The sequence below is a fragment of the Syngnathus scovelli genome, chromosome 10, assembly GCF_024217435.2.
Source record: "Syngnathus scovelli strain Florida chromosome 10, RoL_Ssco_1.2, whole genome shotgun sequence".
Lineage (NCBI taxonomy): Eukaryota > Metazoa > Chordata > Actinopteri > Syngnathiformes > Syngnathidae > Syngnathus > Syngnathus scovelli.
This window is the reverse complement of record NC_090856.1, coordinates 6,815,303-6,840,792: the sequence shown is the minus strand read 5'-3', so window position 1 is coordinate 6,840,792 and position 25,490 is coordinate 6,815,303. Positions and strand designations below refer to the sequence as shown.

Below are 25,490 nucleotides of genomic sequence, written 5' to 3'. Positions count from 1 at the left end.
GTTGTGTTCCCGAGTCAAGTCACATAGCATCCGCTCCTTTTATTAAGTACAGCAAGTTGAGGCATTTGCACAGGAAATCGACATCTTTTCTTTACCACGTATACAAGGCGACATAATATGCATAAAAGTACCGGGAATATACTTGAATGCATGTACTTTAGTGTTCTTTTTTTCCCCCCCCCAGCTCTAACGCAGAGCTAAATACAGTGTAAAGTCTACATTTGCATGAGTCAGACCTTTTATAACATTGCTTCCATTATTCCATTGTCATCGAGAGAGAAATCGAGACGATTCCTGGATTTAAGAGCATTCTGAGTTTGGGAATGGATCCGGTTGTGTAAACAGGGCAGTCCCTCTTTTCGTGTGGAATGTTTGCAGGTAAACCGCAACCTCATGTCACTCCTCATTTGCTTTGACCTTTCAGAACAGCCACTGCCGCAGTCTGAGTTTGTAGGTCCTTTTTTTTGTTTTGTTATTAGCCATAGGAATCGCCATCTCCCCTGAAAAACAGTTTTTAAAATCAAAGTGCACAGGAGTAGCAGATAAAAGCAGGACGAGTGAGTGGGGAGGTATGATGGCTCTTCCTCAGCAGGTAAAAGGGTCTTAAATATTTTATGATTGAGGTGGGATCCTCTGGCCAGGCGCAAAAAAAAACCAAAAAAAAAACTTAAAACCCTGCAGATTCTAGAGGGGTGGACCAAAGGATTGACAGGGGATGTGATGCGGACGGAGCACGGCCTTAAGCTCAGGTGTAACGTGGCATCTCGCACTGTTCACAGCGGTTGAGAGCAGGGTGGTTGAGGAACGTGCAGCTGTCGCAGCTCCACTGGGCACCTTCAAAGTCCTCGTCCCTCTGTGGCCCCGGCACTGGTTTGGGGCAGTGGTCCCCTTTGGACGCGTAGAGACACATCAGTCAAGTGCTGCGTTACAGCATATGTGTGTGTGTCTATTTTAAAATGTAAATATTATATAGATATTGAATGCACTGAACCTCGCTCACCTTTCTTTTCTGGTTTGGGTGGCACCACTGGGCCAGGCTGAATGTTGTCATAGAAGTTGTTCATCGCTTGTGGATCGAACTTCCCTGTGGCGTGAGAAGATTTCCAAGAAAAGTTTGTATGCATTCTTTATCATACACAAACATCACAAGTCATGTGACATGTTGAAACAAGTCTTGGGTATTTTAAATAGGGACATCTATCGAGATCAGGTACAGGCAAGCTTTTACCTCAAGGGCCGTTACAGGTTTTCTTTTTTGAAGACATGTATCAGGCCCCAAGTTAGCAGCATCATATTTTGCTCTCCAACATATCAGTGAAGGTCGTTTCAATTGGACAGAAGGGGAAATAATATGAATAAATGATGTTGAAATAAAAAATGACTGCCTGCGAGGGAATTAATACTAGGAAATATATGAAGGAAACTCATTAATCATATTTAGGTGGGCTGTTCCTCACACAAAACAGCTGTTATTTCTACATCATGGGGTTACGAGAGTACGGAGGGAGTGGTGACGCACAGCAGCCACATGCTGGTCACTGACCCAGTAAGCAATCACCAGACTAATTCTGATCATCGAAACACTTTAGTACGCTGAAGCTTCGTCCATCACACAGTTGTACGCTTCAGGGCTTGGCTGTTTAAACGTCAACGCTTTCAAATTAATCAGTGTTGTTGTTCAGGGTTATGGGGACTTTTGCACATATTGTTTTGTGTCGCTGTGCACGTGTGCACGTACCTCTGGACTGCAGCAAATCTGTCTCCTTCAGGGTGCAGTCGATATCAATCTGAAGCTGTCTGTTAAGACTTCGCAATCGAGTCATCTCCTCAGGCTGCGGCAGATAATGCAAAGACAGGAGCACAAATAGAAATAAATTATACTGAAACATTCCGTCTCCATATCACGGAAGCTCCTCGACAAAAGAATAAGGTTGGCAAGCACTCACTCTGGGGATAAAGCTGGTCGAGCTGACTCGTCGGAAGCGTCTTTGTAGAGCGTCGTATTCCATGTTGTTGACGTCCGACTTGAGCTGCTCTAGTTTTTGCCTCTCGAGCAGTAGCTCCTTCAGAAGGCGTTCCATCCTGGCTCGTTGGTGGAGCAAGAGAGCTGGAGGTAAACAATTTGATGAGAAGGCGATAATGAAGTGGAGGGACAGGAAAAAAATGTGTTAAACCATCCGACGCCATCTATTCAATCATCTAGTTCTATTGCTTCATCTTTTATACAGCTGAGCTAACTAATACCTGCAAGTCCCATACCTTGAGTGTAGGCATAGTCATCTGAGCCTGAGCTCGAAGGTCGCGGCATTTGTTGCAAATGACAAGCTATGTTCCCTGGTAGAGCCGAGATGGGGAGGATGGGCGGCGGGGCGGCGCTGCTGGCCCCGAGGTCCACGATGTTGAGCAAAGATTCCGCATCTGCCACGGGAGGCGAGCCGGGTGGTCGCTGGGCCTGTCCCCCGGGGGAGACTTTGATTTTGAAGGTGTAGGCCGACTGGCCCGGCTGAGGTGAGGAGCTTGGACGGGGCCTTACTGGGCCATGATGCGGCAGGTATATCCCGGGGTGGAAAGGTGATGCCGCCGCAGGTACGGTCATTGACACGCCCCTCGAAGGGGAGCCGGGTGATGTACTGGTGGCCATATAAAGTGCGCCCTGGGGGTGGGGGGTGTGCACGGGGGAGTTGCTGCGAGGCCGTGGGCCCTCCAGAGTAATCTCAATCTGGTTCTTAAGGGAGCTTTTCGGGTGATAAGGTCTGTAAACGGGAGTCTGCGGCTGGTGATGGTAGGGCATGCTGGGAAGAGTTGGCGAGGTAATGGGGTGGAAGACATATTGCTGGTGCTGGGATGTCGGCTGGGGCTGGGGCTGATGCTGAGGGGAGCCGTAAGGCGAGCCATAATTAGGAGACTGGTGATAAACAGACGTGCCCGAGGACGACCACGGCGACGGCTGCGGGCTTTGGGAGGGTGAAGGTCTAATATAAAGGGTGGTATTGCTGCTATTAGCATAGTGCCCAGGGGTTATCTGCAAAGCCTGCGGGGCATTGGGTATACTTTGCGAAAGCGTGACTGTGATAGGGTTCATAGTATACCGTGAGACCGGGGAGAAGGTAGGAGACATACCCTGAATTGTCGGTGGAGGAGTGGGAGTGCTGGCTGAACGGCTGTGGTCATTGATGAAAAAAGGATTGTAACTCGGGGAAGGGGCCATCGTGGCAGGTGCCGACATCGGCTCAGGATAACTGGGTCTCTGGGGGTCAATGTGACTGTCACTCGTGCTGTGGGCAAGAGAGCGCCCCGCTCCGCCATTTGTTTTGCTTGCTTCTGAGCCCGGGTAGCCCAAGCTTATGTGGAGCATGTGATTTCGACCCAGGCGCCCCTCCTCCGGACTGTGATGGAACTCTCCATAGAGGTATCGATTACTCTCCTGGGCCAGCAGGTGGCAGCAGAGATCAATGTTATTGTTGTTCTAAAACAGACAGCACAATTTCAACCACGTGTTAGAATCTGCATCAATGTTTACTACAGCGGGGTACTTATGAAACATTTTCCTCCTATTATTTTAATAACCCAACAAATGCATCACCAAACTAATATTAGAGGGTGATGTGCAACTCATAGGTATTGGAATATTTACTGCATGGCCAATAGTTGATACTAATTCCAATAGTAACTCCACCCTTGTATTTCGTCAAGAGAGTGCAGATACTCCTGTTTGTAAAATAACAAATGACTAATGGTAACTGCCTCCTATTAACAATAAAACATCATCCTTGTAATGCCACCTATTATTCCCAGCAATGCCACCTATTATTCCCATGTGGCACACTCACTGGCCAGTAACTTAGGTACGGCTGCAAAATCTAATGAGGTCTTGTATCTTTGAGATAAAGCAAATTCAGAAGTGTAAACCAGTTATTTTAGAAACACCCCTCAGTGTGATGCAATGGAGTTCTACCCAGCTGTTCATGCAAATGATAATATACGTAATGAAAGTCTTTCTCTGATAGTGTCAATGAAAAAATAGCATTGCCATCTTTACAAAGGCAACTTAGTATAAAGGTGTCCCTTAACATGCTCCAAAGCTGGTTTGCTTCATTGTTTCATTTGCACAAAGCCTTGATGGAGCATGAAAAACGAGTCAGTCCTTGATCAGAACGTAAAACACGCAAGGGATCCATGCAGTCAAAACGTGCCAAGCCTGCCGAGACAGGAACATAATGTAAGCATAGTATTACTTCCGTGTTGTCACTCCCCGGTGTTCACACTTGTGGATTTATTTCTGTGCAATTTGTGCTTCTGCACATGCACGTGTTTTTGTCTTTTGCCAATGTAAACATACCGTATCTGATGTGTTATTTGAAATGCACATGGGAGAAAAATAGTCCCCCCACCAAAATTAGCTTGAAATTTTGCAGGTGAAACTAATGAAGTGTTCAATGAGGCCATGCCGTCCGGAATTATGGAAAGATGCCAAATTAGAATGATCAAAGTTGAGGGAGAAATTGACATGGCACCAAAAAAAAAAAAAAAAAAAAAAAAAAAAAAAAAAAAAAGCTAAATCAAGAAAAATGGGCAGGGATACGTGACTTGTTCACTTGTGCAGGGTGTAGGCATGTACCTGCAGAAGGCATTGCGACACCACTCCTTCTGGGATCTCGGGGAAGCGCTGCTTGAGGTCCTGCAGGATGTGATAATCAAGCTGAGAGCCCCCCTGCGCCATCCTCACCCAAAACACCCGCCAAGCCACGGATCCCACAGCCGCAGACACTCAAATGGCCAATATCCTCTCATCCCCTAAGGAGGCTAAAAAGGGGAACAAAAGACAAACGCTGTCACTGGGAGTGCGCGCAGACATCATATTAAAACGAAATGCCTGTCAAATGTTGGGCCAGAGTCAGTGAGTCAGCTGAGACTGTGCAGATCAGACAACTTAGAAAGCCAAAAAGCAGGTCTTAAATTATTTCACTCTCGAAAAGGAGTGGTTTACACATGATCACACAATTCTAATAAATTGTACCTAAAGTCAGCTTGTTTATCGTTTCACTTACTCTGTTGCACCAAGACACATGCCACGGCTTGCTAACTAGCTAGTGATCAACACAAATAAAAGTGCGATACAAAATCCCCACGCATGTGATCATCTTCCTGCAACAAGCGAAAACGTAAAATGCATCGTTTTTCCTCAGCAGTCAAAGCATGACGAATGAGCTTTGCCCACTTCTTGTCTTGGTTTCGTGCTAACGCCCCGAATGCTACCACTCGCTCGGTGTGTTGCTCAGCTGTCAAACGATCGGCTTGTTGATAAACTGGCTAAGCTACAAGCTAATAGTAGCCAGCGCTAGCTAGTGATTACATCGTGAAACTTACCATTTTTAGAGAGGTTCTCTAATATGTCAAAACATGGCATGAGTTTCGAGGGCAGTTGTGGTGTCTTGAAAAGAGTGCCTCTGGTGTTGTCAAAAATTAGAGGATGCAATACAACTTGTAGTTTCACATTCCACTAGGCCCGTGCCACTGGACTGCATTGCACGCGAGGACACTATCCTCTCGCGATAACTGATTTTCCCGGACCAGGAAGTTGTTCAAAATGCTCGTTGTCAAGTGTACGCATGCGTGACATTTGACAAGCACAGTCGTTGCTTGTTCAAAGTGATAAAGTGATGGGAGCAAGTCAAAGATGTGCAAATAACAAGTGGATCAAGTTTCATGTCGTAACATTCAATTTTCAAGCATCCCAAGTTATTGTGTGTGATTGTGCTTGGTAATAAGAGTTTTCTGCGATTTTAGGAGATACCTGTTGAGCGGCTGAACTGTTCTGCTTAAATTGAGCTGAGCCGGATAAATACATTTTTCACCTGTCACAGAAATATTTATATTCCAAAAAATCCATTGTTTCTTATCTCTGGTGGTTTGCCAGCTCAAATCAAGAACCGTTCCAAAATGTTTTTTTTGTGGTTGAAAAACACAATAACCAGAAAACACTATTGTGTAATCTGTTCCGATAAAACAAACATTTTTTATATATATTGACAAACGTAACACACTGAATACATGCAATTAGCATTAAAAAGGTGGATATTTTTATTACTTGGTGATGACCAAGCCTTCCATCAATTACTATAAAACGCAAAACATTTTATAGTGTTTGATTCCTCTTTCTTACTGTAACATGCACAAATGTTTATTAACACGTCTGGTGTGTCCATCCCTATAAGAACCTATATCCCTATAGGTTGGCTGCACCCCCCAAAAAATGCTGTTGGTGTTCTCCTCCAGCAGCTGAGAGGAAGATCCCAGTCTGACTCAGTTTAACTGTCCTTCCAGTGCTGATCAGTTTCCACAGCTGTGCTGCTATTTAAAGCCGCAGCCTCCCTAATGCCCCACACGACTCCAAACAGTGGAAGACGGAGCCAAGCGTGAACTTTTATATACACCAGGGAAAACCTCAAGAGAAAAACCTTCTGCCTGTCAGTCAGTGCATTGAATTTAAATAACACCATTATAGAATACATTAACGAATATAATTCATGTTCTCACTGTTGCGTTTTTGTGATTTCCCTAAGTACACATTAGCTGGAGCTTTGACCGGCTGGGGTTCCCCAGACCACAACATTTTAATGAACGGAATGAATGAACCAATAGGAATGTTTAGCTCATGTATCTCACCATGAGATTTTAATGAGGTTCATGGTTCAAATCTGGGCTATGACATTGCAGCAGTGGTTGCATTTTGTCACTGGTTTTCTTTGGGGCCTCCAGCTTCCTCCAACATTAAAAAAAAAAACATCCATGAGAGATTGACTGATGATTTTTGGGTCAATATTGCTTCTGTCACCATATAGTAGAAAATAACAATAATATTTACATTAGGGCAGGCAGGCTGGTGTTCCTCTCAACTGATTAATGAGGAATCCTGGATGGAGCAGGCCAAGTGGGAGATAGTGGTGCTTGAGGGTCAAATTTTCCACAATGGTGTATTCAAAACACAACAAGCCACAATGAAGTGAATTTGTAATAGTCTTTTGGGGCAATTAAGGCAATATTCCAATATTCCTAAAAATCCGTTTATGTGGACTTTGGGTATATTTGCATAAGTTACTGGGGTCACTTGGAAAGGATGTCACTGCTTCTTAAGCATATATGGAATCCTATAAAAAACGTAATGAAATCTATGTGGCTAAAGATAATGATGCGTAGTGTCAGTGACGTCAGGAATACATTCATTTCCTATGTTAATTGATGTGATTATTTAACTTTTTAACCGTGAACCAAATATGAACAACATATAACGTAAGGACGCATGTTCATCTATTTTGTATTTTAGGCTCGACGTATTTTTACAGCTGCGAGCGCAGACCATCCGGACAAGCGTCTTCCGCGTGCACGCGCGCGCAACAGCTGAAGCGGGACCGAGCGTGGAATGCGTGTCCACGAGAAAGTCACCAACTTTTTTATGGAAAGCGCACGTCACCAACAGCGACCGCCATTCCTCTTTGCACCACCAGACTGGACGCCTTTGGCTCCACACGAGCGTGTTCTGGGGATTATTTATTTAATTTTCTTCTTGAAAAGAAAAACACCCACTAGAGGTAATTACCTTATTTTATCTTATTCCAAGTGTGTTGCAAGCTACATGTGGGACATTTATTTGAGCAATTACGGTAAATATGTTATTCAGCTACTTTTATGTTATTACTGAGAGGAATAAAATTCAAAAGTTGTGTAAATTTGAAAAAAAAGGCCAATTATTCATAATCAAGTCTCAGTAAAAAACATTTTAGCTTGTTGTTGTACTTGTTTTGCATTAGAGCTATTGTAGAGTTCTGCTACAATAAGTTATTTTCTCAATTCAAAATAATACATGTTTGAGTGTACACAAGTGGATGCTATACAAAATCAAAATATTTGACCCTGTATAGGACAATGAGTAATATTGATAGCTCACAAATGGATTCCATAGGCCTCACAATATTGATAACCATATGAATGACCTTATCCAATCAGTGATTATAATTTAAAAAATATATATTTTTATTTATAAATCTGTCCAACTGCTTGGAATATATACAATAGTGCTTTAAAAATTTAGGCTCTAACTTTACGGTCACAATGGTTTTCTGTTTATGTTGAATCTTACCACATAAAGTATTTAAGTGCACCTTTAAACAGTGACAGTTTTAGCGTTGGCTGATTAACTGTCCTCAATCATGGTGTTGTTTGGCCCTTTGTCTGGTCATTTTGTCAAAGGCCTGTGGGCCGACGTGGAGGCCATTGTGAACTCTGCGCAACTGCCTATCTCTCATCAGAAATAGCCATGATCACATGTCTCCCCCCCCAACTCCTAAAATGTGCTATAAATAGCAGCCAGCACCACGGTACTATTGAAGTCTTCCCCAACATACTGCGGAATAGTGCATTTGCTAAAATGGTGGTGAAGTCATGAAAAAATATGCTCCATGATAAATCCTGGAACACAAATACGATTATAGACAAAATGAAATACCTTATATTTTGAAGTCCTTACCGTTTTTGTCCTTTTGTTATGCAGCTCAAATTAAAACCAACTTGCCACTTTGATTTAAACATGGCTGAGGTGGCGCAGGTTGAAGCAGTGGTCAAAACAGAAGATGTCCCAAGTAAAAAGGAACATGTGAGCAACGCAGATGAGAAGACAAAGGAGGCACCTGATGCACAGAAGAAAAAGTCTGGTGAGACACACGTGAACGGCGTGGAACACAAGGGGAAAGATAAAACTAGTGTCGATAAGAATAGAAGAAAGAAAACCACAAAGGTTGTTGAGGAGGAAGCGCCACTTGACGCAACGGAAGAGAAGAATATTTCTGATGTTATGCTCAAAAAAGAGGTGAGGCGGCCGGAGAAGTTATCACCGTTTACATTAACCAATCACTTACTAGCTTCTCATCTTTTCACTGTTAAATGACAGAGACTGCTCCAAACCAGAAAACCCGTAGCCAGAAGCTATGTGCCCAACACGAACAAAGACAAGAATGACGTGACAGGAAAGTTTGAAGCAATGCAGAAGGCCAGAGAGGAGCGCAGCAGGCAGAGGAACAAAAATGAGCAGCAGAAGAGAAAGGACCAGTACATCAAGGAGAGGGAGTGGAACCGCAGGAAGCAGCAGGTCAAAGCCGATTAAGCCCACTAACCTGCGAGTGTGCCCCGCATGGTGTGATGGATGAGGCACGGCCCACCAACCACTCTCCGTGAGACCCTGCAACATATAACACATGCTTTCTCTTAACATTGTAATGTGTTTCCATTTTAGTTTGATGACAATAATCGTACAGGGTGTCCTAAAAGTCACCATACACTTGCTATTTCTCATGTCGGTCTGAATATTATGTAACAAAAAAGAAAAAGGGGAAGTGTATTGTGCCTTGTGGGACACCCATTATGGTATGAGTTTTGAACACACACAGAGTGCATGATGAATTGCTCAGATCTTGAGTACAATCCATATCACAATTGTTAAAAAAAAAAAAAAATCCAGGCATCCATTTTCTATAGCGCTCATCCTCATTCACATTCACTTAGCTAGAGCCGGACTAGCAAATGCATGGATAATTTCTGGCATAATAAATGTGCATATGATGATGAATAAGAATTTTCTAGACTCAAAATTAAAATCCCAAAGATTAGGATGTCCAGTTGAGACAAACTGTGCCCGAGAAGTACAATGGTGAAATAGAAACATTAATACACTGGGATTATTAGTGATACTCGAGCAGAACTAAAGTCCAAGTCCCCTGCCCTTGACTAACTGGCCTCACTGCACACACATAGTATGCTCATCTGCTCTCCATGCAACAGCCCAATCAAAATCCAACCTGCAGGTCACATGACCCACTTATTATCAGGGATTAGGCCTATGTTCTTGCAGAGCATGGTGGCTCCCGAGCGATCGAGGAGATGATCCCGTCTAAAGTGTAAACACTCACTCCTTCTCCAACTGACACTTTATAGATAAAAGAACTTCTTGCTTCCAGCGATGAGGAGGAAGAGGTGAAGCCGGCAAAAGTGGAGAAATCCTACGTCCCCAAAATCACAGGTGAGCCACTTGACTACCAAAAGAAGTGGAAGGTGAAAGATATGAGTTTGTGTTGTTGAATCCTCAGGTAGTGTGAAGGGGAAGTTTGCCGAAATGGAGAAGCAGAGGCAAGAGGGGGAGAGGAAGAAGATGGAAGGTGAGAGAAGAAGGAGGGAAACTCAAGACAACTTGGAAAAAGACAAAATCAAAAGAGAATTGGCCAAGAAGGCAGCTGAGGTAAGTACGAATACGATTCAAATTAAAAACATGACTCAGCTACAATAAAAAGCAAATGGATTTTCAGTAAAAGCAAATTAAATATTTGTGGGTATTTATACCTTCAGAAAGTCTGCAGACGTTATGTAATGGTGCCAGACAGGTGATTACAAGCCATTGAGCATAGCTATCCTTTTTTTCCTCTCATTATCACCTACAGTTTGTTTCTTCATTTTTTTTTCAAAAGGCACCCAAAATAATTTTTAGGACGTTAAAGGACAGGCTTGAGATTGCTCTTCACATGGACTGTTTTGTCTCTCCAATTTTAGCGTGCCCTATTATTGTCTCGTGTTTGTCCTGCTTAGAGTTGACCTGGTCATTGAGAAACAAGCTGCCAGGTGTAGACAGCATATGACTGGCAACTGTTTCCCACACCTCCTGGTGAGCGTAGACCTCCTCAATGTGCCACCAAAATTAGACTGCGTTATCTGTAACAGACGTTCATGCTGACACAAACGCAAACGGCCACAGAGTGACATTCTTAGCCTTGCAACTGGCAATAGACCTGGTGAAAATTCAGGCAAGCACATTTCGAGATTTGAATTTCCTCCAACGTTGCTGACAGAAAAAATGTGGAATTACAGGAAGGAGATGACAGCATCTTGGTTTGTGTGGTTCCCACCAAGCCATCACGAGCTCCAGGCAGAATCAAAGTGAACTTTGAGGATATGGAGAAGAATCGAGAAGAGGAGTTGAAGAAGTCAGCGGAGGAAGAGAAGAAGAGACGCTATGATGAAAACAGACGATCTTTCAGGGAGGCCAAGCGACGCTCCATTGTCCCTGAGGTCGGAACATGAAAACAAATTCATATGCAAGCTTTATTTTTACAGCTAGCATTGAATCCTCCTTTTATTTCTGATAGGATGAAGAGGAGACCGCAGAGAAGGTGCAGGTGACTCCAGGAAAGTTGAAAATGACGTTTGAGGAACTGGAGAAGGAAAGGCAGGAGCAGAGAAAAAAGCAAGCTGAGGAGAAAGCCAAACGTCGCCTCCAACAAGAGAAGAAAGCTTTTGAGGAGGCCCGACTGGGATTGGTAAATGTTTCCAAATGAATTCACTTTTTTTTTTTTTGGCCTGAGCGATTGTTTCAAGATCTCGTAAGTGGGTGTGCCTAATGTTGTGACCAGTTAGTAACCCTGTTAGTAATCCTGCGTCTTTCCAGGATGAAGATGAGGAAGGCACTCAAACAACATCCCCGGACGACAAGGAAGACTTCCGACCCGGAAAACTGAGGTTGAGCTTTGAAGAACTTGAGAGGCAACGAGTCGAGGAGGAGCGCAAGAAGGCAGAGGAAGAAGCCAAAAGACGAATGGAGGAGGAAAGAAGAGCTTTTGCTGAAGCCAGAAAGAGCATGGTAAATATTGATTGATAGAGTACTGTAGAGTAATCAATTAAAAAATATGTCCCAATACTTTTGTCCATCAGTTGTAGACTAAAGACTTGTGTTGTCACACAGCTTGTCGACGAAGACGACGAGGCTCTGATGGCCTTACTGAACCTGGAGGGCAGCGAACCTGGAAAGATCTGCGCCAGTTTTGAGGAGCTGGAGCGCCAGAGAAGAGAGGAAGAGCAGAAGAAGGCGGAGGAGGAGGCCAAGAAGAGATTGGAAGAGGAGAAGAGGCTCTTTGCCGAAGCACGCAAAAGCATGGTAAGTCCTCACCACCAAAGACTCCAACTGTTTTGAATCCGTCTCACTTTCTCTATTTTCTTAATGTGTGTAGGTTTTGGATGACGAGGGTGATTTATTGAGGACGGAATCGCAGGAGGCGCTACACCCAGGGAAACTGGAGATGAACTTTGAGGAGCTGCTGAAGGAGAAGGAGGAAGCCGAAAGGAGACGCAAGGCAGATGAGCGCAAACAGAAACTGGAGAAGGAGAAGCAGGAGTTTGAACAGCTACGGCAAGAGATGGGCGAGGTTAACCGCTATGAGAGTTGGAAATATACTACATATTTTTCCCCCCGTCCCAATACTTTCGTCCAAACAAGACTTCCTTTCTCTATTTCACAGGAAGAAGTGAATGAAAGTTCCAACATTGTAAATAATGAGTACGAAGAGTTGACCAAACTCAAGAGGACGGGCTCCATCCAAGCCAAGAACCTCAAGTCCAAGTTTGAGAAGATCAAGCAGTTGACTGAAGAGGAGATTCAGAAAAAGATTGACATGGAAAGAGCTCGGAGGAAGGCTGCCGATGATGAAATTAAAGAGAGAGAAGCTGAACGCTTCCAAGAGGTATGATCTGAAATACCATAGCTTGCTACAAATTATGGTTGTGTGAGGTCACCAAAACCTCGTACAGAGATGGAGACAATTGTCCCATTTGCTGTTTTTAGGAGGATGACGAAAGCCAAATGACTTCGGCGAGAGGTGAGGAGTCTCCGTTCAAACAGAAGGTGGACATGCGAGCTAGGTTTGAACAAATGGCCAAAGCTAGAGAGGATGAGGAGAAAAGGAGGATAGAGGAGCAGAAGCTACAGAGAATGCAGTTTGAACAACAGGAGATCGACGCTGCCCTCCAAAAGGTACCTTTGCAGGAAGTCTTCGCGGGCTACATAAAATGATGTGGCGGGCCGTATCTGGTCCCCAGGCCTTGAATTTGACAAAAATTTTCATCCACTTGTAGAAAAAGGACGACGACGTCGAGGACGAGGCAAGCATCGTCAACGGCTCCTACGAGGACGACGAAGATCAAGCCAGGTCGGGCGCTCCATGGTTTAAGAAACCTCTTAAAAACCAGTCTGTGGTGGACTCGGAGCCCGTCCGCTTCACCGTTAAGATCACCGGAGAGCCAAAGCCGGAGGTAACCTGGTGGTTTGAAGGCGAGATGCTCCAAGACTGCGAAGACTATCAGTACATCGAGAGAGGGGAGACGTACTGCCTCTACCTGCCCGAGACCTTCCCCGAAGACGAGGGCGAGTATATGTGCAAGGCGGTGAACAGCCGAGGCACTGCGGCGAGCACCTGCATCCTCACGATAGAAAGTAAGAGCACCCTGGTGTGACCGACCGCATGCCTGCATGAAACATCTAAGCGGACTGCATGCTCCTCTTCTTCGGTAAATGAGCCACAGGTAACAGCGCCTCTGTCTTTCTTTTACAGCTTATGACTACTGAGGTTCTTCCGACTGCTGGGAAATTTCCCTGTTGTCAATTTCATTTGTCCCTCAAGAGGGAAGCAAGTGGAAGTATGCTCGGCATTCCTAAGGGAGGCATACACAGAAAATACATAGAGGCAGAATGTTTACTTGTCAATTGGTTGTAAAGTTGAACTTAATAATGAAGGGCGTGACCTGTGCCAAAACAATAACGAGATTTTTGTTTAGTCGCATACAGGTTTGCAATTTGACATGAATCTTCTGCCATGATTTCAAATCATTTAATCAATCATGTGGATGTAACTTTTTGTTTTTCAACATACCAGCAAATGTTGTTGTGATGCTCACCTGAAGTGACACTGACATGGTATAACTTTCTTTCGTTTAATTTAAAACTTAATTTGAATACATCATACTAAATCAATTTTTTGAGCTTTTAGCCATGTCAAAATGTAAAGTGAAGAGCCACTCCCATTTTGCCCCTGCCAAAAAAAAAAAAAAAAAAAAAAAAAAAAACCCACGACCATTTACACAGAGCAGCTGTCCCTGCAACTTGATTTTGGTGCATCAAATAAATATGACAATATTTTTCCACGTACCATCTGCAATGCAATTAGATCACCATTGTGCCAAAGGTAACATATAGTCATATAAAAGGTGAAAAAAAAAGGTCAAACACCTAAAATAACATGATACAGTAGTGAGTCTCTTGACAACGGCTCTGTCATATTGTAAAAAAACAAAAACTGAGCATCATCATTTTAATTAAAATTGTTTGATTATGTAATCATCCTCTGAAATGCCCTTTTGTTCTTTTAAGTTATTTTTACTTGTATTGCTCTTGTTACATTTGATATGCAGTTGTGCTGGACGGTAGTTAACTATTTCATGGTGTGACAAAGAAAGCATAGGCTTGTGTTCTTATTTGTCATACATTTTAGGAGAAAATGTTTTAATAAAATGATGAATAATAGCTGCACTTGGTGTCCTTTATTACATGGACAAGGCCTGCAGACTTGGTGTGTGCATTTTACCTTTAGACAAGCGCTGGAGATCCACACCTAAAATTAAAAATACAGCATCAATGAGATTTTTCAAGATGCACACAAAAAGTACAGCAATCTACAGTAACACATTTAATGTTTTTTATATGTTGGGCATTCTGTGTGGCTTTGGATCTAAGTAAAATCACTTTTTTCACCTAAGATTAAAAAAATAAAAATGAAAATGTATTGGCGGGTGTTAAATAAAGCACTTAATATCTTATTTTTTTTGCAGGTGTATCAATGCGACCACACTGATTTTCATTTACAAGATATGGCTGCTGCCTTGTTTGTATCATCACCATGGTAACGTGCGTGGGCGCGCTTTAACCGGACGGAGCAGGATTGCGCTCGCTTAAAAGCAAAACAGCATTTATTTTAGTATTGGAATACATTACATAATAATGTAATTCTTATACTCACACTTATATATAATATTTGAACATTTTTAATTTTTCAAATTTCGGAAAAGCAAAGCGCAGCAGAGCCAACAAGGACGCGCACGTACTAAAACGTAACACGTATGCCTACGTCATCACAAGACCCCGCCCTCTCGCGACTTATCCAAATACTGTTTATGTACTGTATGTTTTTTATTTTGGTTTTAAAGAGTTATTTCGTGGATGTTTTCTCTATTCTAGTAAAATACGTTCACTCGTGCGTGCGCGTGCGTGATTTAGCAGATCACACTGGCAGTGAACGCTAAGCAAGTCGGCCGCTTCTTGTGTGCTAGATCGTTGCAAAGCTGGCTCAGTTTTCTCCACAGCGATGGTCATTTGTGTGGAGGAGGTGTCCGCGTCCCTCGTGCGGGAATATCTGAGCAGAAAGGTACGTTGAATGACGAGTTGAGAGGGAGAAAAACATTCTAGTCTGTGCTCGCCTTTCCCCTTTTCTATCTCGAGAGCAGACTGCAAGCTTTGATCACGCACCCAAAAATGGAAGGCTTCAAAAATTTCGTGTCGCTTGATCATCCTACACATGCATGCTACAAATGTCAAACATTTTCAGAAATTTCCAGTTAACAAAGGCAAACACCATCGGATAATATCTTGATGCTCACCTGTAATCAACGTGCAGGGACTCAAGAAGACGATCGCGTGCATGGATGAAGAGCGTCCACGCACACAGTCCAGCATCAACAACAGATCCCACTTGAGACAAGTTCTGCACATTGAGGATCTGTACAGAGCAAATAAGGTCAAGATCTTCAAAAATTTCCACACAGCACATATTACACATTTATGTACTATCTTTACCTTCTAATAACATTCATGTTACTATAGGCTCGGAGTTCACCTTTGAGGACTTTACTGGAAATCATTGTCAAGCATCACATTGAAGGTCACAAAGATGACCCGATAGCCTGTGAAGGCAATGACAGTCTTCTTCCTGCAAAAACTCCGTCGCAGATGAACGAAAGCAACTCAGATCACAGCACAGCGTCTTTTGTTTCTGGTGATCACATCAAATTAAGGTAGTCAATAAATAAGTTTATGACTAAGTTATATTGTTTTCCCAAAAACTAAACGGAATGTCCCTCACAGGTCACATGACAAGGAAGCATCCTCACCTCCACGGGTGGTATTGTCACTTGATAGACAGGGAATTATTAACCACAGTGCAACTCGGACGTGGTTGAATGCCTCAGTAGATGAAACCCACCAGTGTAAGATGACGTCTCAACATGATCACGATCGCCTTACTGAAGCTGTAAACAACTCTCCCATTAATGAAGTCAGTCAAAGGAGCCGACCCAGTCGGGTTCGACGCGGTATCTTGGCGGGACCGATATCTAGCACCCTTCAGGTACAAACCTGGTTGGCGCTTCTAAGAAAGACACCTTGAATCATCTCACTGTCGTGTTTCAGGAGTCAACCAAACAACGGCAGAGTCGAAAAGTTGTTACCCCTCAGCTGCCGTTCAGGAGAGAAGAGGAGCCCAGACAGTCTTGGGATGGACTGTCAGGGAAGAGTTTCCAACAAAAAGTCCTGAAAAAATCCCAAAGTGATGCTACAGAGGGAGTGAAGAGCTTGGAGGGAGAGGGAGAAGGCAGATATGACAGAAAAATGTAAAGCCCTTTTATTTAATTGAACGTCAAACTATTTTTGTGCTCATGATTCCGTGTCCTCTCTTGTAGAGTGAAGTCTAAGACGCAGCCAAACGTGAGAGATTTGTCTGAGTTGGTGTTAGGTAAGTTTTTGTTTTAATCTTTTTCAGGGGCAGCACGTGTCTCACAGATGAAAGGTTCTGGGTTTGACGGCTTTGTGTGTGGAATTGATTTAATTTCTCCAATATATTGCAATTTGAATGGATGAATCTTCTTGAGACACCTTTTGATCTGACATAGCTGAGGATGCGTTTGATTTATTTTGTTCAGATGACATTGATGACGAACTGCCAGAATTCCCCAAAATTTCCATCAAGAACACAGCAACTGCAGCGAGCAGCCACACAGTCCGTCCAATGGACCAACACACCGCCTCGGTTGTTGTTGATTTACACCATGGGGGGGTTCAAATAAAGACCAAAGATATATTTATTTTTGCTTTTGCTGTACCCAGGAATTGAAATCAATTCTCCTTGGCTCAAGTCTGAAATGTTTCACCGTCGAATGGCGAAATCAGGGCTTTGCGTTCTCCGACACGCATGACTTGAGATATGGAGTGGTGCAGAAAAAGGTAGCTGTAATTTATTACTTCAGGGGTGTCAAACTCGTTTTTCTCGTGGGCCGCATCGTACTCATAATTTCCCTCGGAGGGCTATTATGATTGTCAACGTCTTCTATATACAGTATAGGCTACAAAACAAACTGATGAATAACCAGTTTTAAAATCAGGTCAAATATTTAAAAAAAACATATGGTAATAAAAATTGCAAGCAAAAACAAGCAATTTTAGTAATGACACAAAGTGCAAAATTTGTTTTCGTGGGCCACATAAAATGATGTGATGGGCCTTATCTGGGCCCCGGGCCTTCAGTTTGACACCTATGTAGTACTTTAACTGTCACAAAAATATATTTTTTCTGTGCGCTTAATATGTCATGTGTTTATTTCCTAGGGTGGTCCTTGTGGGGTTCTAGCTTCCATCCAAGCTTTCGTTTTAAAGAAACTTCTCTTTGAAAACATAGACAGTAGTTACACAAGACTTCAGTATGTTGTACTTTCCTTCCATATGTTGCATTATTCACTATTGCACATCATATTACGTCTAAATCAAGCTTTTCCGTGCTTCTTCACTTTGTAGCCACTTGACCTCCATACACAACTTTTGTTCTCAGGCGTTTAAGGCCAACAAATGCAACCAGAAGAAAATGTCTGGTTTTAGCCGTGGCTGAAGTTCTGTGGAGGGCCGGCGACGAGAAACAAGCCACAGTAGCAATGTAAGAGTTTTGAATCCTCTTTAATTGCAGCCTGTGCCTTCTTTCCAGTATTGCAAATGATGATATACGTGTTCAATAAACTTACATTCTCTTTTGTTTTAAAACAGAAACTCGGGAAGAATGCTTTTCACTCCAAGCGGACATTACAAATCTGAAGGAGTGCTTGAAAAGGTATAAACATGTTTGTGAACATCTCATTAAGTACAAATTGTGGAACCTTTTAAGTTCAACAAAATGCAAGGCTAGAAATAATTATCTCAGATGTTTTGCTCATCAATTGAGTAGTAATGTACACATTTTGACTAATATTTTGATTCTTTCATTCTTGCTTGTTTTAGATAAACTGTTTCACAGTGGACAGCATTAAAAACCTGCATTCGCTACTGGAGCAAAACATTGAGCAGGTGGGTGAGCTCCTGTGTTGTCTCCTAATAAAAATAGACATTATTACCTCCAAATATGGCCGCTCATTTTAGGAACAGGCAAATAAGAAAAACATTAACTTTGTGGGCAGTCTCAACTTCAAATAATATATGCTAATGTACCTTTACTGCTCTGTATCATTTATCCAGTTTGAGACAGGGGAGTTGGGATGTCTACTGCTGACCATATCTGCCGTCCTGTCTCGATCTATTGATAAGTATGGAACATAAAAAGACAATTTTCAATAAAACAAAGTAGACAAATCACTGGTTTTTTTTTGTTTGTTTTTTAAATAAAGACTGAAAGAAGATATGGACGTGGCCACCACCGCGCTCATTGGCGCTCATGGCTACTGCACTCAAGTATGCAAACAATATACTTTTTTTTTTTTTTCAAACAAAGTTGCATATACTTCTGTATTTTTTTTTTTCAAACATGGTGCTGTAATACTTTGTTTATCCCATTACCTTTTGTATTTGTGTCGACCAGGAGCTTGTCAACCTTCTGCTGGTGGGACGAGCAGTTTCAAACGTCTTTGACGGCAATGTGGAGCTGGACTCGGGCAACGGCAACTCTACGCTGCTCAAGGGCATTAAATCTCACTGCAATATTGGCCTTCTGTCTCTGTTCGAACATTATAACATCTTTAAGGTGAGACACATTTTTTCCATTTTTTCACAGTTACAAACACAAGTACTTAACATTATAATAATAAAAAAAAAGCCATTTGATAATCGTACATCCGACCACTTTCTCTTTTTTGAGCTTCAGATATAAAACTCAAAGCCTACCATAATTGTCTTCAAAGAAAAATGTGAATGTGTTCCTGTTATTATTGCCTCGACGCAATCAAGCAGAGAACGATGCCAAAATGCATTTTGCGATAACTTCAGATAATTGTAATCAAGACTGTGATTGCTGTAATGTTCCCTTAAAAGGTTGCCTAAGGGCAGCCCTTTTGAAGTACTCATCTTTTTAACAGTCTGTTTAATTTCTTTTAGGTTGGAGACTTTCTGAAGAACCCCCTTTTCCCCATTTGGGTTGTGTGCAGTGAAAGCCACTTCAGTGTGCTGTTTGGCCTGCAGGAGGAGCTGTTGACAAGTCAGGATAAAAGTGCAGAGTTCGACCTGTACTATTATGACGGCTTGGCCAATCAGCAGGAAGAGATCCGCCTCACTGTCTGTGAGTCAACTTTTTTTTCCAATTCTTGGTGTAATTAAAATGTATGTTTTAGTAAAAAAAAAAAAAAAAAATCACAACATTTTAATTTTTTTTTAGCTGTCGGCAAATCAGATTTGAGCTGTCAAGATGCTGATTTAATTCCTCCCTTGGAACTCTGCATTCGAACAAGGTGAGCCTGTTTGCTTTTAAAGCAGTTTTTAAAATTAGTGAGATACAATTGCCATCATGAATGAAGTAACATAGTTGATCAAATAGACTACAGTAGCAATGATTGTCGGCTTCAGTTTAGTAGCGGTGGAATCATCGAAAGCTCCAAAATAGTAGATTGTGGAACTATAGGCAGAATCTAATTTGCATATTTTGTCGTTTTCAGGTGGAAAGATGCATTTGTGAGTTGGAATGACACAGAGCCAATTCTATGAATCCGTGGATGATTTTATAATACTTTTCTAAAATGATAAGTATCAGTACATTTCTTATCTATTTTTTCTCAGCATACATTCTAAGTTTGACACGTTGATGCCTGTACTTTTTCCCTCACTCAATGCGGAATGCTGATGGTTATGATTCATCATATGACTATAGCTCAAATACTTGATGTGGTTGATTAGAAGACGCCTTAAAAAACATTTTTTTTTTTTCAAGCATTATTGACATTCAGGATACAAATGCGTATTCATAATCACATTTTTTATATTTATTAAAAAAGCATAGTATATTAAAAAACAAATACACATTTTATTTTGTTCCATTTTTATTATTATTTAAATAATTGATTTACCACAGAGGCCTTTAGCTCGTCAACACGCCCAGATAGTTGTTTATATTTTTTAATCGAGGTGAGATGCATTCTACTTCTTAGACTAGTTGGTAAAAAAAAAAAAAAATCACATCTTAATGTTTAATATTTTTCACTGTCTTAATGTACGAATGTACTGAATCGAGGACAGAGAACAAAAGTGAAGTGTTCTAGAATGATGATGTTCTGACTTATCTTTATTTTTATTTCACTCATCTGGAATGTATACTGTAATAAAATGATTTATTCACATAATGATGCTTATGCATTTCCATTCTTGCTCTATCTCCCAAAATAATACATTAAAAAAACAATATCCAAATGCAATTGGGAATTATTCTTCAATGAGAGTGTTTCGCATACAGTTATAGCTAAATATAAAATATTATACAGTAGATGAGTCACTGTTTAAAATCCTTGCAACGCACACCTACCAGACACCTACACAAGCTAATGTGATATGAAGAGCTGTATCAGGAATTCACCCTTTTCATAATTCTCATTCTTGATTGACACGACCAGAGAAAGTAGAATACGTCAAAATGTATGACTATATTTACTGTAATGCAGAGCATCATGCAGATTGTCTATATTTTTCTTCCTTATTGTTGACGTTCTGTCTCCCTCTAGTGGTTATTGTTTTTGACTAGCTTTTGGGTGCGTTGTAGCTGTTAAGTGACTTTTTTTCCCTCGGGCGTTGTGGCATGTTTAGTGACAAAAAAACAGATTCAATTAGGGTTCTTAATAATTTTCAAGACATGCATTTTAAATATCCATCACAATTATTGATAAGGAAGAATCATTCAAATGTACCGTCCAGACAAAATAAAATAACAAAATGCAATATATTTAATAGAACTCTTGCACTGATTCTCATTAGATTGCACAAGTGCTCCTAAGTGGCATTGTGAAGTCATTTTCAACATTTGGGGGAAATAATTTCCAAAGAGAATTAACTGACTATGCACAGATGCTGACTGCGTGTGTCATGGTGGGGTATTCAGGGGGTGGTGTGAAGAACTTGTACCAACACCTCCAGCTCTTGGGATCAAAGGCAGTGGCACAGCTGGCACATACATGCATGCATGTTTTTTTTCTTCTCAGTACTTCACTAGTGCATTTGAAATGACAAAAGCTGCTTCTCATCTATTTTCATGAAAAAATAAGACATCTTATTTGAAACAGATAGTAATGTTGAGTGATAGTATGTTATTGGTGAGTCACAGACGTTTTTTGTGCTATGAGTTATTGAGAAAATGCTGTATATCAATGAAGATGCTATAATGACTTTACAGCCATCAAAGCTGTAATGTGATTGCTATAAATAAAGCTGACATGCTCGAAGGAAGCCTTGGGCACTATTAAATTGGATTAAAATGTTCAGCTTTGCCAAAGAATTTCTGGTGCATATTACAGGGAGTGGAATATACGTCATAAGGAGCCATGTTTAGGTTTGAGGTCATGCTAGTCATAATCTTGCCAGAAACGTTGGCGTGGGAAGTGTTTTAGTGAGAGCCAAAAAGGTTGACCAAATTACAAATGTTTATATGCTATGGAAGCCACTTGACGATGAGGTTTAATTCATGAGGAGATGCTTTTACAAATTGAAATTGTCTCACACTCAACACCTGCACACATGCATCCAAGGGGTGGGACTGATACCTGATTTAGTTCCAGGCCATAGAGACTACACACAAAAAAAAAACTGGATTAATCAGCGATTTATAGAAGTTTGATTTTGAAAAACAGGTTCATCCAACTGTCCCTCAATAAACACGTCAGACCGATATCTCAAAGTAAAGCCACAAGCTCGCAAAAAAATCAATAAAAAAATTCTCTCAAGAGCCTTGATACAGAATAAGCCAACAACTTCCAAGCAAACAGAGCTGCAGTTAAAGGACAATATCAGCACTCCTTGAAATAGTATCAATGAACCAAAATACTGAAAACCTTGTGAAGACTTGCAGAAAAAGTTTGACCTCTGACATTGCCAACAAAGTGTATATAACAAAGTATTGATATAAACTTTTGATATTGATCAAATACTTATATACACATTCACATATACATACATACACGTATATGTGAAGATGTATATACTATGTATACACATATATATATGTATACAAGTATAGGCGTACGTATATGCGTATAGTATACCGTATTTTCCGCACTATAAGGCGCACCAGATTATAAGGCGCACCTTCAAAGAATGACCCATTTTAAAACTTTGTCCACATATAAAGCGCACTGGATTATAAGGCGCATAGAATAAATAACTCAACGTTGCTCAAACGTGAATGCAATCACAATATATAACACTCGAAATAGTGAAAACAATAACAATATATCAATAACTCAACGTTGCTCAAACGTTAATATCACACAACACACAAAATAAACACGTAAAGCTTACTTTAATATGTTAGTCCTCATCCACGAATCCGTATTGGTCCATATATAAGGCACACCGGATTATAAGGCGCACTGTCGGCTTTTGAGAAAATTGGAGGTTTTTAGGTGCGCCTTATAGTGCGGAAAATACGGTATATAGATATATATCAATCACAAAAATAAGCTGTCTTGAATGAAATGACATGCATGCTTTTAGAGCATTGGAAGTCCAAGGAGCAAAATGCATGAGTAAATCAATGAAAAAATGTTGGTGCGAGGGGTGAGCAAGGGGGATAAAGATTTGGTGTAGCATGGTGCAGGCTGACAGGAAGCAAATGGTTTCTGCGGACAATTTATTGCGGTGGTATTTCTCAGTGGTAGCAGAGGAGGTTTGGTGCTTGTGTGTAATTGTGTTACAGCCCTCCCACATGCCGTCCCAAGCGCATCTTCTGTCTCCTCTCTCAATCTAGGCTGTTTGTCTCCAGATAAGCGATATCCTCTTCAGATTACCGACGTGCATCCGTGCCCCGGCCACCCAGAGGCGAAAGGGATCCCGAATGTGTCCCCCTGAGGAGCATGCTGTATTTTTAGCTGGCTAATCCTTTTATAGCTGGAGCGGAAGCCACCGCCACTGCTTGCCTATGGTTCAAGTAATTATCACGTGTCAGGGAAAAGCTTTGATGGAGATTAAAGTTGGGGAATATAGTTAAAACTTTGCCAATTGATGCACTGCACAATGGTGGAAAAATAATACCGTATTTTCCGGACTATAAGGCGCACCTAAAAACCTAAAATTTTCTCAAAAGCCGACAGTGTGCCTTATAGTCCGGTGCACCTTATATATGGACCAAATTCCTAAAATTAAACTGGCCCGAAGCATTGTTTCATGAAATCAATCATAAGTGGCCCGCTGAAGACTATGAATCATGAATCAAAAAGACTATGGATCATTATTTTGTGATTATAAAGTAATTTATTGCGTCTAAAGTTGAAATAAAAAAGATAAAATGGAGAATGATTTGATTTGGATTAACAATCTGACATGATGCATTAATGGTGCGCCTTATAGTCCGGTGCGCCTTATATAAGGACAAAGTTTTAAAATGGGCCATTCATTGAAGGTGCACCTTATAGTCCGGAAAATACGGTACTCCTGGAAATGATTATTACATTTTGATGCTATATTGTACATTAGATGTACTAGTGCGTCTTGAGCAAGGGTTCTCAAACTTTTTGCACCAATTTCCAAGTAAAGTGGTGTAAAAGTTCTGTTTATCAAAAACAAAACATTTAATATTTTTGAAGCTAGGCTTACATTACAGTTTGAACTTTAACACCTAAATCAACGGAAAAAAACTGTAAATAATGATCTGATTAAAACACATTTATATTAAACAAAAAAATAATCTTTGAGGACAGGCACTATATAGAAAATGGAAAAATTTTAAATAAACTGTAACTTCAAAAAGCCATTAAAACACACCTGCATGAGAAGTGAGCTGCTGTTATCTTTGGCTAAGCCTGTTTCTTTCTCACTTTCTGTCAGTACCCAGAGGAAAATCCTATTTGCTAAATATTTTTGTTGTGAACTCCCCCCACCCATTAAATTGCCGCTAACTGTTCCCGAGGCGCGGCTCTGAAGACAGGACAGATGGATGGGATGGACAACGGCAGATCCTGTTTTCCTGCTTTTGTCGAATTTTGTCACAATGAGATACTGTGAGGACATTGTCTAAATTCCCTACTGAGATGGTCTCTTTTAGATTTGGATTGAACGCGCAAGCCTTGCTCTGTTCAACTTTCGGGAAGCTTTGAAAACAAACATGCAGGATTTCGGATGAGTGGAAATGAGCAATTTTCACATTTGGCACAAATTGAAGAAATCCACTTCCAGTTTTTTCTTTCTTTCTAGGTTTGTTTTGATAGTTGTCAGATTTAAACTGTGTAATGCTAGACTCATGCCAGTAATTGCAGGACTCTGATGAGTGAGAAGAAACATGTTCAGATTTTCATCATCCTAAATCAAAACAATATCTGAATGAGATACACAAAAAAAGTGCAGTGGAATAGTTCACCTCAGGTTCGTTGTTTGAAAATATTTTTTCCCGGTGTATTATATAGGCAATGTTGTACTTAAATTTTATACAAAAGGAAAAAATACGTTCAACAATAGACGCCATGTGAGGTGAGACAGGAATCTCCACCGACCATGATGTTACCAGATAACATTGTGATCTGTAGTGAGAGTAGGAACCAGGTGGAAGGAAATCTAGAGAGGTGGACGTATGCCCTGAAAAGGAGGGGAATGAAGATTAACCAAAAGAAGACAGAATACGTGTGTAAATGAGAGGGATCCAAGTGGAATGGTGAGGCTAGAGGGAGTAGAGATCCAGAAGGTAAATTATTTTAAGTACTTAGGGTCAACAGTCCAGAGCAATGGAAAGTGTGGAAAAGAGGTGAAGAAGTGCATCCAAGCAGGGTGGAACGGAAAAGTATTAGGGGTGATGTGTGATCAAAGAGTATCGGCAAAAATTTAAGGGAAAAGTGGATAAGACAGAAGGCAGAGATGGAGGTAGCGGAGATGAAGATGCTGAGATTCTCTTTGGGAATGACGTGGTTGGATAAGATCAGGAACGAGTGCATCAGAGGGACAGGGCGTGTTAGGTGTTTCGGAGATAAAGCCAGACTGGGTTGGTTCGGACATGTTCAGAGGAGGGATAGTGAATCTATTGGTAGAAGGATGCTGAGGATAGAACCACCCGGCATGAGGTCAAGAGGAGATTTATGGATGAAGTGAAAGAGGATGAAGTTAGTTAGGATTCACAGGATTGGGTGAGATGGAAACAGATGGT

At 41.4% G+C, this 25,490-nt stretch overlaps 3 protein-coding genes and 1 long non-coding RNA gene across 6 annotated transcripts; 2 read left to right on the top strand and 2 right to left on the bottom strand.

Annotated features, from left to right (window-relative positions):
- Window positions 1-14: 14 nt before the first annotated feature.
- On the bottom strand, window positions 15-5,557 carry tab3 (TGF-beta activated kinase 1 (MAP3K7) binding protein 3). Of its 2 annotated transcripts, none has more exons than XM_049721683.2 (7): window positions 5,368-5,557; window positions 4,619-4,803; window positions 2,260-3,466; window positions 1,947-2,107; window positions 1,739-1,832; window positions 1,001-1,084; window positions 15-888 (listed from the first exon to the last, which is right to left on the bottom strand). In XM_049721683.2, the coding sequence occupies exons 2-7, from the start codon at window positions 4,718-4,720 to the stop codon at window positions 746-748; spliced, it is 1,791 nt and encodes a 596-aa protein (XP_049577640.1). In that variant the 5' UTR covers window positions 4,721-4,803; window positions 5,368-5,557; the 3' UTR covers window positions 15-745. The 2 variants fall into 2 exon arrangements, with proteins under 2 accessions (XP_049577640.1, XP_049577648.1); XM_049721691.2 differs by lacking the exon at window positions 5,368-5,557 and adding an exon at window positions 5,049-5,283.
- Window positions 5,558-7,584: 2,027 nt separating this feature from the next.
- On the bottom strand, window positions 7,585-15,621 carry LOC125969975 (uncharacterized). Its single transcript, XR_007481883.2, has 3 exons — window positions 15,520-15,621; window positions 14,451-14,477; window positions 7,585-9,232 (listed from the first exon to the last, which is right to left on the bottom strand). It is a non-coding gene; the product is annotated as an uncharacterized lncRNA (long non-coding RNA).
- nexn (nexilin (F actin binding protein)) lies at window positions 8,585-14,389 on the top strand. Of its 2 annotated transcripts, XM_049721562.2 has the most exons (13): window positions 8,585-8,863; window positions 8,945-9,142; window positions 9,985-10,069; window positions 10,137-10,285; window positions 10,909-11,109; window positions 11,187-11,357; window positions 11,486-11,677; window positions 11,780-11,971; window positions 12,045-12,239; window positions 12,333-12,554; window positions 12,656-12,844; window positions 12,946-13,303; window positions 13,422-14,389. In XM_049721562.2, the coding sequence occupies exons 1-13, from the start codon at window positions 8,585-8,587 to the stop codon at window positions 13,433-13,435; spliced, it is 2,445 nt and encodes an 814-aa protein (XP_049577519.1). In that variant the 3' UTR covers window positions 13,436-14,389. The 2 variants fall into 2 exon arrangements, with proteins under 2 accessions (XP_049577519.1, XP_049577514.1); XM_049721557.2 differs by lacking the exon at window positions 13,422-14,389 and having other exon boundaries at window positions 12,946-13,338.
- mindy4 (MINDY lysine 48 deubiquitinase 4) lies at window positions 14,987-20,499 on the top strand. The gene is made up of 18 exons (XM_049721597.1): window positions 14,987-15,287; window positions 15,537-15,656; window positions 15,743-15,933; window positions 16,004-16,265; window positions 16,328-16,527; window positions 16,597-16,649; window positions 16,837-16,943; window positions 17,021-17,137; window positions 17,519-17,610; window positions 17,739-17,840; window positions 17,948-18,011; window positions 18,179-18,244; window positions 18,413-18,480; window positions 18,562-18,625; window positions 18,753-18,914; window positions 19,265-19,445; window positions 19,542-19,614; window positions 19,819-20,499. Exons 1-18 carry the CDS (start codon window positions 15,228-15,230, stop codon window positions 19,865-19,867), a joined length of 2,031 nt encoding a protein of 676 aa, XP_049577554.1. The 5' UTR covers window positions 14,987-15,227; the 3' UTR covers window positions 19,868-20,499.
- Window positions 20,500-25,490: the final 4,991 nt, after the last annotated feature.

What these genes read in the sequence shown, in the direction of transcription:
- mindy4 (XM_049721597.1), top strand. Translation starts at nt 15,228, where the DNA reads ATGGTCATTTGTGTGGAGGAGGTGTCCGCGTCCCTCGTGCGGGAATAT. An exon ending in GGGAATATCTGAGCAGAAAG is followed by an intron (nt 15,288 to 15,536) that starts GTACGTTGAATG and finishes ATCAACGTGCAG; the next exon opens with GGACTCAAGAAGACGATCGC. An exon ending in AACATTATAACATCTTTAAG is followed by an intron (nt 18,915 to 19,264) that starts GTGAGACACATT and finishes AATTTCTTTTAG; the next exon opens with GTTGGAGACTTTCTGAAGAA.
- tab3 (XM_049721683.2), bottom strand. Translation starts at nt 4,720, where the DNA reads ATGGCGCAGGGGGGCTCTCAGCTTGATTATCACATCCTGCAGGACCTC. An exon ending in TGTCGCAATGCCTTCTGCAG is followed by an intron (nt 3,467 to 4,618) that starts GTACATGCCTAC and finishes TGTCTGTTTTAG; the next exon opens with AACAACAATAACATTGATCT. An exon ending in TGACTATGCCTACACTCAAG is followed by an intron (nt 2,108 to 2,259) that starts GTATGGGACTTG and finishes GTTTACCTCCAG; the next exon opens with CTCTCTTGCTCCACCAACGA.
- nexn (XM_049721557.2), top strand. Translation starts at nt 8,585, where the DNA reads ATGGCTGAGGTGGCGCAGGTTGAAGCAGTGGTCAAAACAGAAGATGTC. An exon ending in CTACGTCCCCAAAATCACAG is followed by an intron (nt 10,070 to 10,136) that starts GTGAGCCACTTG and finishes TTGAATCCTCAG; the next exon opens with GTAGTGTGAAGGGGAAGTTT. An exon ending in AAGCTGAACGCTTCCAAGAG is followed by an intron (nt 12,555 to 12,655) that starts GTATGATCTGAA and finishes TGCTGTTTTTAG; the next exon opens with GAGGATGACGAAAGCCAAAT.